Source organism: Agelaius phoeniceus, chromosome 5 (genome assembly GCF_051311805.1).
Source record: "Agelaius phoeniceus isolate bAgePho1 chromosome 5, bAgePho1.hap1, whole genome shotgun sequence".
NCBI classification, from domain to species: domain Eukaryota; kingdom Metazoa; phylum Chordata; class Aves; order Passeriformes; family Icteridae; genus Agelaius; species Agelaius phoeniceus.
The window spans coordinates 2,557,798-2,574,921 of NC_135269.1; the positions used below are offsets into that span (position 1 = coordinate 2,557,798).

At 40.1% G+C, this 17,124-nt stretch overlaps 1 protein-coding gene across 1 annotated transcript in view; it reads right to left on the reverse strand.

The window, feature by feature from the left end:
• Nucleotides 1–17,124, reverse strand: part of PIK3C2G (phosphatidylinositol-4-phosphate 3-kinase catalytic subunit type 2 gamma) — a 202,528-nt gene that overhangs the window by 10,681 nt on the left and 174,723 nt on the right. Inside the window, exon 30 of the mRNA XM_077178127.1 lies at nt 15,354–15,448. Coding sequence (XP_077034242.1) covers nt 15,354–15,448 — 95 coding nt within the window. The remainder of the gene's footprint in view (nt 1–15,353; nt 15,449–17,124) is intronic.

Sequence of the window (17,124 nt, forward strand, 5' to 3'; positions counted from 1 at the left end):
CTCATCTTAATCTGATACAAAGTCCAGCCCTTCCACTTTCTAGAGCAAGGTACAGAAACTGGATTTAAACAGTAAGCTCCTTTTGATTTTAACCCCCAAGTATCAGTGCAGATATGGGGAGAGCCAATTGTTTCTAAGGGTGTTTTGTAAAACATATTACTAAAGAGGACCCAGGAGCATTTCCTGCAGCAATATGGGCAGGACAGGATTCTTTTAACAGCCTTTCCCATCTCACCCATCACACAGCTGCAATCTCTCTTTAATTTTCCAGTTCAGGTTACTGAATGATATTCCACATAGTCCATCTTCTATGGTAGCAACTCCAGATCAGAGACAATCTATTAACCAGGCTCAGTCATCAGCCAGTGCTGGTGGGTGGAGAATTTTTTGATAACTTCTGAGGAGCTCTAAAGTTATTCCTAAAGCAGCATTACAATTACTCAGAAAACACATTGTATTGCTTGAGGCTTTGAAAAAACACACAAGAAACATAAAAATGAAAAAGTGTGGAGCAGGCATGCTGCCAGCACCTGTCACTTAATGCTTGGGTCATAATTGAGTACAAACCCTTGTGCTGGTTACATAGCATACAGTCAGAAAGCACAAAATGGGGTGTATTAAAATATCAGTAATTTTAATCATATAATCAGCATTTTAGACAGGAAGCTCACCTGTCAGCTCCCAGGCAATCCAGTGACAGGATGCAAATAAGAATACAGGCAAAAAGAAGAGAACTTAAAACATTTGGAACCAATGAACCCAGAGGATTATACAGGCTCTTGCATTTATAGCTCCTGTTGTAATTTTACACCTGGCTCAGAATGAAGTAATTTCTCAGATTTTGATTATTCACAATATGTGGCTGGAAATATGGGGCTTTCTACAGCATTATCAACAACTATCCCTGGAATGGAAAAAACTGCTGTCTCCTAGCAATAAATAACTTCTCTATTGGGAAGGAAAATGGTGCTTGTGTGTGTGAACAACCAATTCTTGCACAAAAACCTCTGGTTTTTTGTTATCTGAAATGATCCTTCAAGGCAAATGATGTGGTCAACTGCAAAGCTCATTATTGCTATCATTAACACCACACAGCATCAAAGGATGCCCCACTCAAACCATTACAGATTGTCAGCACTATGGGAGTGATTAATATTCCTATTGCTAAGTTCCCCAAAGCACATCTGACTTAAAATACCCATGGGATTGAGCTGGATGGGATTCAATGGCAACAAAAGAGAGACATTAAAGGGCAGTGGAATGAAAGGGTATTTTCCTAGGATGGGTTGCCACATCATTAATGCAAGATTTATTTACAATTTACACTGTCCAATTGAAAGCTCATCTCTGTTGATCTAGGACTGTACTAAAACTTCAATTGAGGATTACAAGTAACAGTAAACTGAGAATCTCTAAAAAATCAGGAGGGAGAATGAAATGCAGCCTGAAGTACCAGTCCAAGCAATCAGGATTACACCTGAGCAATCAAGCTCTTCACTTCTCAATGAATAGGTAAACATCACTGTAACTTGAAGGTCAGCTGATTTTAGTTGTTTCAGACAAAGAAAGGAACCAGGTTGAGGTGATAGGCTCCAAAGGTAATGTGGTTTAACAGGACCTGGGTGTCCAGAAGTGATTAACTGTCCAGATGTGATTAACTGAAAAGAAGTCACATAAAATTGTCACTATGCCTTTGAGATTTGTCCTGTTACCCTGCCTTCAGCCAACTAACCTTCCCCTGTCAGCTGATTCCTCCCAAAATTTAAGGAAGGCCCTTTGCAGCAGTGCTTTGGCTATATGAGATGGACTGAAAACTACTTCCACACTATCCCTCTGAATGTAGATAAATAGGTGTTGAAAGATGTGAGGGGAAGGAGTGGGTCAAGAGAGAAAATTAAAGGAGAACATTTGAGTGATTCAGATGGGAAAACTCAAGGGGAGATCTGCTGCTCTGGGATATTTCAGAGCTGAAATAAAGCCACTTTTCATGAATAGTGGCAATCAGCCAGTCAGACTGTTAGAGGCAATTTGATGAGCAGCCACTTGAATTCCAAGTAGACATTGTAGTTCTGATTGTTGGTTTTTTTCTCCCCAACTTTACAGGTGACATTTTCCCCCTTCCTCTTCCCGTGCTGAAGAAAGGCAAACAGGCCACTCCAAATCCCACTGCTGTCCCAATTCTCCATCTGCAGTGGCACTGTTATGCCATCAAACAATCAAAAAAGCTTCAGCTGAGCACTCTCCCAGCCAGATCAGGTTCTCCACTTGTCAGCTGCCCTCCCCTGCCTCCTGACACAGCACAATCCATCTAATGAAGGACTCCAGCTGTTAAAGACTCTGTCCCACCATGCACTAATCATTCAAAACTCCACATTAAGAGCAGTTTTAAACCAGTCCCAGCCTTACAAGAGCAGAGTATGGGGAGCTCATATGATGAGTTTTTGCTGGTTTGTCTTTTGATTGGCATAAGTGCTGAATTTTTTTTTCTTGTGAAGAGCCTACTTAGCCACAGGATTTCTTGAGGCAAGACTTGCAGTGGAAAGTTGTACTTTGATAAACACTTCCCTGCAGGAGCAAGGAGTGATAGGGGCAGTTTGACTGCAATAGTGCAAAAACAAGACTGGCATTGACATGGTGAAAGTCTCTTTTTAAATCATAAGTAGGTGGAATTTGAACTAAACAGTTTTAAGACAACTGAAATAGCAGGCAAAAAACCCCCAAGTTTTGGGCAAACTAATTCTTTTCTAGGGCTTCTGAGTTGAGCACTGAACTAAAGGAGAATAGAGAATAAAGGAAAAATGGAGAAAACAATGAAAAATGGAGGAAACATCAGAAATATTTTTCCCACTAAGGATTATGACTTCTGTCATATTACCATATCACATTTAGTGATCACTTCTAACTCAGACTGCACTGGCTTATTTATAAATGTAGTAAACATGAGGAACACCTGACCAAAACCAGAGAATCCCAGATGGGGTCAGGCTGGAAGGACCCACAGTGATCATCTGGCCCCACCTCCCTGCCCAGGCAGGGTCATCCCAGAGCACAGGGCACAGCAGTGTGTGCAGATGGTTCTGGAACATCTCCAGGGAGGGATTCTCCACACCCTCTCTGGGCAATCTGTTCCAGTGCATGGTCACCCACACAGGAAAGAAATTTTTCTCTGTGTTCAGGTGGAATTTCTCTCTTTGCACCAGAGGACCTGTTCTGGTTGAGTTCATTATAGAAACAGAATGATATTTCTACCAGGTTCATAAGTAGTTCTGAAACCCAGCAAACCCCCTCTTTTTTATTATTAAAGGATTAAAAAAAATGACTGATTTCTGTCCATCGTCCAGGCTAGGAAAAAAAAAATAAAAATCAAAGGGTACCTTGGGAAAGCCATTTTGCACCTTACTCTGCAAAACCTTTATAGCTTGAATGCACTTGTGATCAAGCAAACAGAAAAAGCTTAAAGTTTTAAATTGAGTTCTATTTGTGTTTAATTCTGTAGTCATTTTATTAACCCAAAAATAAAGGATTTTTACTTTCTTCAGAAGAAGTTACTCCCAATTTAAATTACTGTCTTAAATCTTTTATTGTGTTTGCTTGCAAATAAATCCAAGCTATAAAAATCTGTCAGGCTGTAAAGGTATAAAACCAAGCTCCCAACAAAAATGCCATAGGTTCTCTTGATATGCTTAGGGACAAAAAGCCCACAAAATTCCCCCGTGATTTTGATCTGCCAATAAAAAAATCTGAATTTAGAAGTTGTCTCAAATTGAATTTAGAAACTGACTGTATTTTCTTTCTTCAAGTACAACCAAGTGATGATTGATCTATTTTCTCAGAGAATGACCAGCCTAGTTGACCTTGATAATGACAGATGTTTCTAAAGGAGCTCAGTTACTATTGCTTGTATTTATGTTTAAAAAGGATTTTACTTTGGAAATGTTATTTTCTTCTAAAGTCAGGAAGAATGTGGTGAAATTATTTAAGAATGAGGGAGAATATGAGAGAGAAATTAAAACTCTGGATTTACTTTTTCCATACCTCTAATTCAATACTGAAAACCTAACATACACAGCCTGTATCTGTTATGACTGTGTTCCATTTTCCACTCCAGTTTTATTTTCCAAAACAAGTTGGTATTTGCTTCCATAAACCCACACAGATGTGTTACATTCTCTACAATTTAATTTTAAATATAGTAGCTGTGGCTGGGAAATAATGGATGAAATTCAATTAATTTTTACACAAGAAATATATTATCCTAATGACTTTTCTCTCCTGATCATTATTAATCATCCAGAACTCTCCTCACACAAGAATCCTTCTTAGTATTACTATTGGCATAACTACTGCAAAATTTTCCATATATTCACCTATTCAGTGATTTAGAATCCAATATGAATATTGATCTATTCTCATATGATTTTTAAAATACTCATTTTAAGGATAATTTATTGTAAAACTTTTTAAAACTCACTTCCTAAGTGACATAAAATTTTCTTTTTAGGTGACTTTTGCCTCAAATTTAAATCATGTCATCAGTTTCTGTTAGTGCTAGACATGCAGATCACCTTTTGTCCTAGAGAGGAACAGATTGATGGCTCCTGAACATTTGATAGTTCCAGCTGCTGTTCTCTTTTTCCCATTTTTCATTTTCAACAATCTTGACAGTAAAAACTAATGATCAACTAACTTGTATTAACTAATGACATCTTTCCTCCTCTATATATAACTACTTTTATTCCCCCCAAAAATTCATTTCCTTGACATTTTTAAATCTCAGTTTCTCTCTTCCTTTTCTTCAATGGAAAAAAAAAATAAAGAAGATATCCAGGCATTAGAAAGACTCCTATTTCAGCTGCAAATAAAAATAATTCATGTTTTCCAGTATTTTTCTTAGTCTCCCTATCCTTTACCATCCTTATGTTGTTCTCTTACATACACTGCTGTGAGAATTTATTTACATGGTGAAGAAAGGACTACAAAATATTCCATAATCGTTAATATCAAGTTTTCCATACACCTTTCAAAAGCAAACCACTATAGTGAGTGGTTAGGAAAAACCTTCAACAAGACAAAATGTCTATATATTATCTGTAGACATTAGGTGGATTTGATTATCATCCAATAAAGGAGGATTAGAAAAAAATCCAGAGAAGAAATCATCCTTGCACTGCAGTAACCTCTGTAAATTACTGGCTGCCTCTAGACTAAATTAAAACCAGTGAGGAACTGGAGGAGCCATCAGTGCTGCTGTTTTCCACTTCCCTCAAGTCCCTGCGCCACTCAGCAGAGGAAGGATAAACCCTGTCTTTCAGAGCTGCAGCTTAATTAGCAAACACAGCCTCTACCTCAGGAAAAAGAGAACATCCTCTGGGCTACTTCTAAGCTTAAAGAGCTGAGAAATTAGTATTACAAAGCAAGAGGTTCCTTCAAAGGCAGATTAATGATATATAAACTTCAGGAAAAAGGGGATTGCTGGGTGAATGGGTGGCTGTGCTGTTGCTACCTGCAGTATTGCACTAATAGGGCACAAAATAGGTAACTAATTTTTTTACAAGGTCTTTTAAGGTTAAACTATCTAATTAACAAATGATACTTAAATTATTTTCACTTTATAACTAATTACTCAAAGTCTGCAAAGCTGACTTTTCTGCCTAATTACAAGATTTTACTTAAACTTATGAAGAAGACGGTAAAGAATAAGAACTAGTCTCTGTTGAAAAACTTTCATCTTGCTTCACATATGTATTAATATTTTCTAAACCCCCAAACTCTAAGTTTTCTACTTTGTGATATGATATACTTCTAATCGACTATACACTTGTAATTTCAGTGCTATTAATTAATTTTGAAAGCTTTTTTCATGGCCTCAGGTCAAATGCAGTGCTCTCTTGGGAGGCAGAGACTATATGCACAAAAAGTCTGAAATTCTCAGTATCCAGAACTCCAACAGCTTCCCAAATCCTAAAGTGCTATCCAAGACCTTTGCTTGTTCTTCCTTTGAGCTCTGCATATCCCAAAGCATGAACACCTCTATTCCACCCTGCTATTGAGCTTTTCATTTCCCTCTCACAAAATATCCCCAAATTGCTTTGAAGGAAATTAAAAATAAAATACCATTTGCAGAAATTAAATAATAATTACAGAAGAAGATAATCCACTCCACCACTATGGTGCACTCTGCATTCTCTGCCATTGGCAAGACAAAACAAGAAGGCAACTTGTCAAAAGTGATTGCACAAATATGGTACTTTTTTTTCCCCAAACAACCACCTTTTTCACCTAAAATTTGAAAATATTGAACTGCTTTTTTTCAACAGCAGTTTTATTTTATTACATTTTTTGATCCCAGTTTTTTTGGGTTATCTGGGTATGTACATAAAGGCAGAAGATCGCTGCCATGGAGGTCAGTGGCAAGGCAAGCAAAGAAGAAATTAATTAATCTCAAGTTAATGCAGGGCAATAAAAATATTTTGCTGTCAGGGAAATTCTGGAAATCTTTCTTTTTTTGAGCAGGCATCTTCTACCTTTTGGAAAGCTGGCAGTGTCCATGGAGCGAGCCTCCAGATGGCTTTGTCATTTCCCATGCTAAAAATGCAAAGATGCTCTATCCACATTATTGATTTGAATATCCAAATATAGCTTATGTCCAAAACCTTCAGCATCCTCATCAACCTGCCTGCAGCAGAGTGGGCAGGACTGGAGCAGCCTGGCTGGAACAGCTGGCTCTGCAGCACTCCTGAGGGGACAACTGGGCTGGAAAAATAGGGTTAGAGCCGTCCTGAGACACAACATTTCTAAAGAGTGAACCAACAACCAACCCTTTCCAAGGTCTCCTGGCTGTCAAATGGGAAAAAAATAACCCTGTCAAGGAGGGAGACCAGCAAGGGATTCACTCTGTCACATTGTGGGCATCTGGTTTGGCTTGGTTAAATTGCCCCCACATTGGTGCCTGGCCCCAGCTGAGAGGGGTCCTGCTGCTCGCGTCACCAGCAGTGACAAAAGGTGTGTATGGAGCTGGAAACTGGGGGGAAAATGGTCCATTCTGGAATGATCAGGTCAGGCAAGATAATTCATGGTATTCAGAACAGCCTGGTCAGGCAGCTGATCCATCACAATGAGATGGAAATGTGATTCCAGCACATCACAGAGGTAAACATCTCAGTTTCAAACTGATCCCAAGGCACAGAGACAGTGGGACTTCCAAAATGAACAGGAATTATTTGTTAAATATTTTAAAAAAATAATTTGTGATTTTTTTAATTTAAGGAGACAGTTCTGGAAAACAGATTGGATCCCAAAAGACTCAGGGCTTTCTAAGAATTATGAAAAATATTTCTGATCTGCTTCAGTCATTTAAGAGGAAAGCCCATCTATCTCTGCTTAAATGAAGTAAGTAAAATGAAAGTGAGGATACCCATAAGGTCACACAGGTTTTTCTCCCAAGCCTTTATTTCTATAGAGCCCTGAAACCCAGAAAGTTGAAGAAATACACTGAGATTTATCTCTGAAGCCCCACTGAAAAAGAATAAATTACTGTCCTGATGATCCAAAGGAGATAAGGAGAGACATAATCCCAAATGAAATGGCGAAGAATCTGCACAACCACACTTTGTAACTATCATAAAACAGCATACTGCCTTTTAGAGACCATTGACGGCAGCAAGGAGGACTAGAATTTCACTCCAGCAAGAAATGACACAACTTTGCATGTGTTTATTTCTGTTTCTGAAGAAGCAGTAGAGACATCACAGAATGGGTTGTGGCTGTACCCAACTCACTCAGAGCTTAACTCCAGCTCCTGACTCTGACAAACTTCTGACCCTGCACTGATATTTGGGACTCCATTCCTGTGTGCTCCACGTGGCACCATGTGGGTATAAAAAAGTTGCCAAGGCTGAAAAACAGAATATAAAGCAGAAGTGGGAATGCATGGAATAAATGTACAACTTCCAGTAAAAAATCTGAGAGAGAATCACACAGAAGTTGGTTTTTTCTGAGAGAAAAGGTAACATGTTCTAGATTTCTGAACCATATGTTGCATTACTATTTTAAGACAATTAACTCCACTGGGTTTTTTTTTTTTTTTGCATAGATGAGAGAAATCAAGGGTCAGGAATGCTTTAAAACTGTATTATCCTGTGGATAAGCAATGTTGGTGTAGGGTGTAGAATGCAGAGAGCAGAATTCATGGACAAGTCTCTGAAGCTTTTATCTCAGAATTACCACCAAGCCCATATAGAAACTAAATTCCATTGCTTTCAACCCTGTATTATTGCTGTGTTTGGAACACTTAATATTCAGATGAATATTTAGTCACAGAGTCTGTGACACTGGCTGAGATAAGAATGATCTTGTTTTGACCCTTAGAAACATAGATCCCAGAATTTCTTCTTTTGAATGAAATACAAAGGAGAACAAATACTAAAGACAAATCCCCATTTCACTTTCCTTTTGAAATCAGTCAGGATTAAGAGCATTGCTGCCTGTTAGAGGGCATGAAAGGAAATTAGCCTTTGAGAAAAGAAACACAAGCAAAGGCTATTGTTCTGTTTCTATCTTTTTGCCACATACAAATTCTTTTCTCTCCTTGCCTGGGCCAAGACAGTAAGTGAATATAAAAATGTGTATAGAAACAGTGAGATTGTGATCCTTGCTTCATTCTGCACTGTTTTTCTTCTCAATTTCTTAATTAGTTACTAAAGTCTGTATATGCCTATCTTTAATTTCTCCAACTGTACAATCTCCCTGCACTTTTCTTTCAATTATTCTGCAGCATGCCATCTCCCTGTGTAAGAAAGCATTTTATTATATGAGGCTTGCAATTTCTGCTCATTAATTAGCTCTCATTACTTCTACTTATGCTCTTGCTCAATGTTCTAAATAATTCCTCCTGAACCTTCCTGTCTTCTCCCTTAAATATTTGCACAATTGACTCGTGTCCTTGTTAGTCTGTTCTTAACTAAGTTTTAGTAACAATAAATCACCCCTGAAGAATCACTCAATCACTCCCCAGCAACCCTACTGAGAGCTGTTCTTTGAACTTGTATTCTAGTTAAAAAAACATCCTGAGAGAAATAGTTTACTATCAAAGCCTTATAAAGATGAACTGCTTCATTTCTGCCCCATGACACCAGGATCTGGCCTTTCTCATTGGCATCTCTTGTAGCAGCCTCATGTCTCACTGTGGGCTTGTTTTATCTTCACATTACTGTGGGATATAGATCTCTCCCTCCCTGAGGAAATATTTTTCATTTGTCCAAGCTGGTTGTAGGGTTCTGGAAATTACTTTTATTCTCTTGATCTTGCTCTGTCTGCACTATTATTTTTAATGTTTTCTTCATTTGCAACCAGTGGCAAATCTAATTTTTGTTCACCTTCATCTCCCAGATCACTCATATTATGAAACAGAACTCACTGTTGTTTTGTTTTGATTTTTTTTTCCTTATTCAACACATATCAACTATGTAGGGAATTACTTATTTAAAAATGAGCAGTTAGAATTTAGAGCTGAGGCAGTACTGTGACTGTGACAGATTAAAGGGTTTAACAAGAAATAATAACAGAACTTTCTGTACAACATATTTGTCAAACACCTTTCAAAACAAATATGTTTGAATCCAACAGTAATCCCTGGGCCACAAGAATCAGACCTCATCTCTTTCCAATTTAAAGTACTGCTGAGTTGTAGTACCCTTTGTTTAGAGGTGTTCAGCTAATTTTCAGTCTCAAGGAGAACACAGCTTATCTGTGCTAATTTCCTTTCACTTTAAAAGAATTTTCTATGAATATAAAATTAAATCCAAATTCTTTATAAGCTAAAGTTAGCGCAAGAGCTTTCTTTCTCATGGCTTTTTATTTTGTTTTCCCGTGCCAGACTAAGGAGAACTTCATCTGAATGTTACCTCCCTCCATCAGCCAAGCTGCTGATTTAATTCTGTCACTGGTACTCTCTGGATAACTTTGTTCAGCTCAAAATGATTTTTTTCCACTTGTTTTCCATCCCTGCCTTGTCTACCTGTGCACCTCCCATCCAATCCCTGTAGGCTGCAGTAAGGAAGGCAGTACACATTCATAAAATTCTGAAAGGATAATGTGGCCTTTTATTTCACTGCCGGGCACTGTGTTGCTGGCAGGCAGTAAATATTTTCCATTTAAATCTATATAATGATAGTCATAAAGTCATTGAGAGGAATGATGGGAACCAACTAAGACTGAACAAAGATCCCTGACCCTTCCCCAGCTCAAACTGAAAGAAAACCCAGCAAAAGCAGCAGAGCATCCACCTGTGCTATAGGTGGGAACATCCCTACAGCCCTCTGCTGCAGGCTTAGACCTCATCCCTTTGGACTTGGGAAAGACTGGCTGCTTTTTTTGGCAGCCTTTTGGTTTTTGGCTTCTTTTCCTACCTCTGTTGAGGTCAGGATTGAAGGCACTTGAGACAATAGTTTGCATTCAGGCTCAGGTGTTTATTATTTCTTATCAATGTTACAGTCTCACAGCAGGGAGTTCTGCAGCCTTTCATTAGAAGGCACAAAATGGCCAACTATCTCTTGTTGCAAGGTCTTTTAAGGCTAAACTATCCAATTAAGAAATGGCACCTAAATTATTTTCACTTTTAACCCAATAACTAATTACTCAAAGTCTGCACTGCAGACTTTTCTGTCCAGTTACAAAACACCACGCAAAGCCATGAAGAAAAGGGTGAAGAAGGTAAAGAACAACCTGTCTCCACCCTAAAACCTTCATCTTGCCTCATATATATTGCTATATTCTAAAACCCCAAACTCTAAGTTTTCTGCCCTGTGATATTACACACTTCTAACCAACTATACACCCATAATCCCAGTGTTATCAATCAATTTTGGAAGCTTCTCCATGACCTCAGGTCAAATGCAGTGTCTCCTGGGAGTCAGAGTCAGCACAGAAAGTCTAAAATTCTCAGCATCCACAACTCCATCAATTGGCTCTCACCTTTTTTTCCCAAAACGTTTCAACCACTGCATCTCACAAACATTTTTGGAAGCAATTTGTACACGCAATGGAAAGAGGCTGGATGTCTGTGCAAGCCTAAAGCTGATTGCTAATTCGTCACCCACGTATCAGCTATCCCAGAATCATTAATCACCAGGAGTGCTACATGACAGCTTCAGAGCTTTTATAAAAGGAAAGCTGGAAGTACTTTTGCAAAGAACTGTAGGAGTTTATTTTTCTTCCAGCAAATTTTCCCCCGTAAAATTGGTTCTGAATTCATCGCCTACGCATGCTTTCCTGAATTCTAGTAACATTTTCCATTTACTGGCAGGAGATTCAGGATAACTTGGCTTTGTTTCTCCTCCCCTCTACCCCTGAGGAGTTACTCTGTCCACAAGAAGTAATGGGCAAAAAATGTTTAGCAGAGAGGATTGAAAGTTTAGCTGCTTATCTAGGAAAACAGGGCATGCCTGAAGCCATGGCAATGAAATCAGTGGCAAAAGCAGGCTTCCTTCTGAGCCAGTGCTGGACCACTGCTCCCTTTGCTTCTCATGAAGCAGGCAAGGAAATGTGTTAGAAACCTTTTCTGGGCATCAGCAGTGGCTATTCCTGCTGCCTCTGGGGATTTTTGAGGAGTGGGCAAGCCCACCAGTAGGTAGCCTTGCTGTTTCTGGCTGTGTGGAACAAACCAGCTCACAGCCAGCCCTGTGTGAGATTTGGTGGGCTCTAGATATCTCCCATTCTCTGTGCTGGTTAATGAAGGTGAACAGAACTGCACTTGAACATTACAAGTTCAAAACCTACATGTGTTTCAATAAATCCATCTCCACATCTGCACAAGCCTACTTTTTTGAGGTAGAGCAGCATTCCCCCTGTGCTCCTGCTCCTGCCTGCTGCTCTTTGTCTGGGTATTGTGCTGCCACAATTGCACTATTCTTGTCCTAAGGTAACAGATCCTTTCAGAGGCCAAAGGAAACCTCCCCTGGGGCTCCTTTATATCCCTCCTGAGATCACTTAATGCACTTTGCCAGGTACTGTGCTATTGTCTTTATGGAATAAGCCTGCCCTGTCTCACCCCTCCACTTGCCACATCCTCCAGGACTCCAGAGGCAAACTCTCCAGGCCTCCAAGGTTTTCACCCCTACACAAATGTTTCCCTCTCCCCCAGCCTCACTTTATTAAGGCAATATTGCCTGTAGTCCAGACAGCGCCCAGTGTGGCACTGCCTGCATTTGAGAGGAGCAATGCCCCAATAAGCTGACTTCAGGTTATGTAATATATTTGGAAAATTGCATTTTTTTGGTATCTTGGCTTTTGTATATTTGAAAATTGAATTTAAAGTTATTTTCCTCAGCAATCACGGTGATGCCATTCAAATCCTAAGTAGAAGCATTGACTTACAGAATCTCAGGATTCTGAGCCACCTGACTTACAGAATCTCAGGATTCAAATGAAACTGAATTGCTGAGGGAAATATTGAGACTGAAACATTTTTAGTATCTTATAAATATCTGTTTAAAAGAACTTGTCTTCATTGTGCACCCACAACCTTGAACTGTAGGCAAACACTACCAACCAGTCTTAACATCTCTGTGTTCAAACAGTTTCCTTGGCTGCAAGTTTTTCCTTAGTGAAAAACCACAGCTTTTTCTTTGCAGAAGGTTAGATTAGATTAATGGCCCTTTCCAGGCACAAAATCCATAAGGCTGTTCTCTGCTCTTTGTCTTTGCAGAAATTTTGATAGAGTTTTCTTGAAGCAGGACTGGATTTTTTTTACGCATGTCTGAAATGTTACAGTGGGGAAGGAGAGGACACTCTGAAGCTGCCCCAGGGATGAGAGTTGTGCATCTGCAGCAAATCTGGCTCTGTGGATGCTTCAGATCCCAGGGGCCCACACAGGCACCCAGATTAACCAGTCCTCACACCAGGGTTCTCTCCACTGCTGCTGCATTTTTCCTCCAACACACCCCATGTGAATGGGCAAATTTCCTTCAGAAGAAATTCCCGCAAAGTTATGGCACTGCAGTCCTCTGGCTTCCTCCTTTAAAGAACCTGTGTGACACCTGAGAGTGGCTATAAAAAATACCAGCTCCTTAGGGAGTCTCTTGTGCATTGTATATCAATATAAGATTTGCACAGCAGGATCTAGGTCTCCTATTAAAACTCCTAGAAGTAAACTCACACAAACACTAAATCAGATTTATTTCTGTGGATCAAAAGTCTTTATCACAATTCCTGTCAGTTCTGTGAAGCTCCATTTGGGATTAATTTGGCCCACTACAATTATTTTCACATCTGAACACATCATAAAATCTCTTTATAGAGATAAATTAAATAGGGAAGAGCAGAACAAAAATTATTTACTATAAATTATGAAATAAAACAAGATAGCAAAGTAATCTCTGCACAGATGAACCACTAAAATATAATTAGTGAGACTCTGCAAAAGAGTGACTATACCTGAAATAGCTTTAACATGTCTTGAATAAGATATGATCTTGGCATACTTTTAAAATCCCTGTTCAGCTCAACCAAAAAAAAGAAGAGGAAAGAGAAGGAAAAAGAAAAGACAGCACATTAGAAAGATTGATTTATATGGCTGGGAAGCTGAGAAGATCACTAATGGGATAAAGAACCTTCCTATTAGAGGTTGCTGGTCTGAAGGCAGTGCAGTATCACAGGACCCTGAAGCACATTTCATATTTCAGATCAGATGACAAGGGATGGATGGCCAGGTGGAAGGAAGGAATTGGAAACCCAGGATTTAAAACCATGATTGGCTAAGTTAGGCTGCCACAGCAATAACCTTATTTTGGAGTCATGAATCATTGTTAGCCTTGCTGAACAAGACTCCTACCACTTCTCTTCAAACCCACTAAAATGGGTTTGATTTAAATTACCTGATTTAAATTACCTATTTCAAAAGCAACACAGTAACTTCAAGTTGTACTATCCCTTTCCATAATGAAGTGAACTGAACCTGGATTTTATGTTTGCACTACAGAGCTATCTGTGCTGTAATTTAATTTAATTAAATGGCTGGAACTTCCTAAGAACACAGTTAGGAGCCTACACAATTACAGTGATGGAAGTAAGGAGAAAGGAAGACTAATTCCAACACCTGCAAATTGTTTGTGTGCATGTCCACATCACCTGCTTGAAGTCTCAAGGATATCATCAGCATGGCAATCACTTAACTATGCCCCTCCCACCAATCAGAGCTTTATCAGAAGCTTATCAAAGTCACTTAGATTTAAAAAGCTCAACAGAAAAAAATAAAGAGGGTCTTGTGCTATATCCTGAAGGTAAAGTTTGTATAAATTGGACCTGTCAGCAGAGGCTGATCTCACCTGTCAGAGTGGCACACAGGACATAGAAAACAAGTCTCAGGACAGAGATGTATGAATGTTATAGACCAGAATGGAGATGCTTGAATTGCAAATGAGAAGCCAGAGTGGCCAGCAGAGAACAGTCAGAGCTGTGTAAGCCTCATGTGCCTCATACCACTAATTAGACAATCAGCCTCATTTTATTACTGGCTGGTGCTCACACAAGCCCCTCAGTTTGGCCCCATTTAGGAAAAGGGATTGCAACCCAGTTTGGGATGGAGGTGGCACAGAGTGTGCACTGAGAGCCCACAATAGCTAATAATAGCTAGAGAAATAAAGGCTCTCTTGCCAGAGCCATTGCTTGAGACGTGAGCCATGGGAATTCATTATGGAGCAGACCCCCCACTCCTCAGTGAGAGATCACACTTCATACACAGCCCCAGTTCCACCTCTGAAGCCACCCTCAGCAGCCAATTCCACCTGCCTTGGGCTGCAGGAGCACTGCCAGCTTCCCCGGCTGCAGCCTGGCTCCAGGAACTCCCAACATTTACCTCCCAGCCTCCTGACAGTGCTACAAAGCTGAGCATCGTGTCTCCAAATGACACTGCTCCTTCAAACACAGCTCTGCTCCCTCTGCTGAGCTCTTCCTTCCTCACAGACAGCCAGGCTGGACTGGGAAGAAATGCCTGGATAATCAATCCCCAGTGCCAGGCTGACATGCTGCAAAAAGTCATGCTGCTGCACCATGCCTTATGTGTGACTGCTATCAAAATGTGTCAGCTGAGAGGGCCAAAACAGAATCAAAATTGGTTTTCTTGGAAAAGGCCATTACCAGCCATTAAGGAGACCCAGCTCCTCTATCTGTCTCACACCTGGAACCATATTGAGTGAGCTCAAAGGGAAAAACCAATTGTTAAATCGTGTCAGAACAGCACTATCATTACTTTGAGCTGAAATTAGTTATCCCAGAAAGGCTGTTTGAAGATTAATGTTTTCACAGTACTCTGCAAATGCAAGGACTTACTGGTTACACATTCTGATAAAAATACTCACGAGGTTCCTCATGTGTTTCAGCATTATTGTCAGGCAGGTGTTCTCATAGGATATGACCAGTTGTACTCCAGGCTTCTCACCAGCTGACTGAGGACCTAAAAAAGGACAGACTTGATTTTTTAGTTAACAGCTTAGAGGAAATAGATCTGTAAAATATTGAATTACACATTAGCTAACATATAAAAACCTGCTGCGTGCTTAAATCAGGAATGAAATGAGAAACCATGGATAAGGAGTGTGATGGAAGAAAGTGGTCTGACATGCAGTACTCTTTTTCTTTCCTGTTTGGTAACTGCCAGTGAGATTTTCTGTTTACTAATTGCCATCAATCTGAAATTCAGTGGGAAATTTATGCTTGAGTGACAAATAATTGGGGCAGTTTTTTTGGCAGTCACTGATGACACTATTCACTATTGTTGCAGTTCTGTCTGCTTAAAAAAACTGTAATTTTTTTTCCCAGTTCCCAAGAGAAAGAAAAAAAGGAAAAATAAAGGAAAAAAAGAAAGGAAAAAAAAGGGAAAAAAGAGCAAGCTTCCTGACCAGTTCCAAAGCAAGTTAGAGAAACAACATTATGTATAAATTCTCCCTTCCTTATTCTGTACTTTATGTGTTCCAGGCTGGTTTTCATGCAACCCATTGCTTTCATAGATTTTTCTACTAAGATGCACTTTAGGAGTCTGATATAATTCCCACTGAAAAAAAGCCATTTTTCATTTTCCAAGCAAGAAGAATCAGTCTCATATTGTGGAAGAAATGACTAAGCAAATCCTGTTCCATCTTTCTCCTGGAGGCACTGAGCCAGCTGTCTTCACTGCCAAAAGGTGTGTCCTTGAGGCTGGGGAAGTAATGTGGTTTACCTGCCCTGCAGAGACAGCAGGGAGGCACAGCAGAGGAAAGATGCCTTTGACCACTGCAAATCAGCTAATGGTGAGCACAACCTCTCCTCAATATCTCTTTGACCTCCTTATTTTTGCAGTGTTTCACCTGAGCAGGGGCTGAAGAGCAGGGCTTGAGCCATTTTTCACCACCTGGTCACCAAGTACAGCCCAGATACTGCCTGGGTGAGATTGCCTGGTTTTAATCAGCCAAACAGGGCTATATTTAATTAAACCAAAGCTGTATTACACTCACTAATTTACCTGAAAAAGCAAGAACTCAATCCTGCTAAGCTTACAACACAATGAGGATGTCTCATGAGCTGGGCTTTGCTCTCCCACCTCCCCTTTAGAGCTGAGCTGGAGACCTCAGCTAGAGAAATCCTGCTCTCCTTTCCGCACCTTGGGATCTGCCACTGACACTCCAGCCCTGAAGCCACTGCAGGGTGACATAACAACATGAGACAAGACAATAGAGTGGTGATTAATTCTTTAAATAGAAACACATCTCGTGAGGAGCAGAGACAGTGGGAAAGGATGATGGGAATGTGAGAACAGCCATCACTCAGAGTCATACACTGCCACAGGAGGCTTTTGGGAGGACCAGACAAGGGAACCCTCCTACTCCCCTGGTAGCAGGAGGGTTCCCTTGTGTCCCTTTCAGCCTCAGCAGAGACCTGGCTGATGCCTCAGGTTTCAGATTTCTATTTTTCAGATTCTGTGCTGCTTTAGTGCTTGGGTCTGAGCTTCCTATTTGGGGATGGTGAGCTCTGTGCACAGAGCAGGGAGACAAAACAATTCCTGCTCCAGCTGGGGACCAAGGACAAATGATCCAAATCTCAGCCCCAAGAGCACAAACAACATGGGCTGGAGAGAGAAAAACAAGCAGGGTGGAA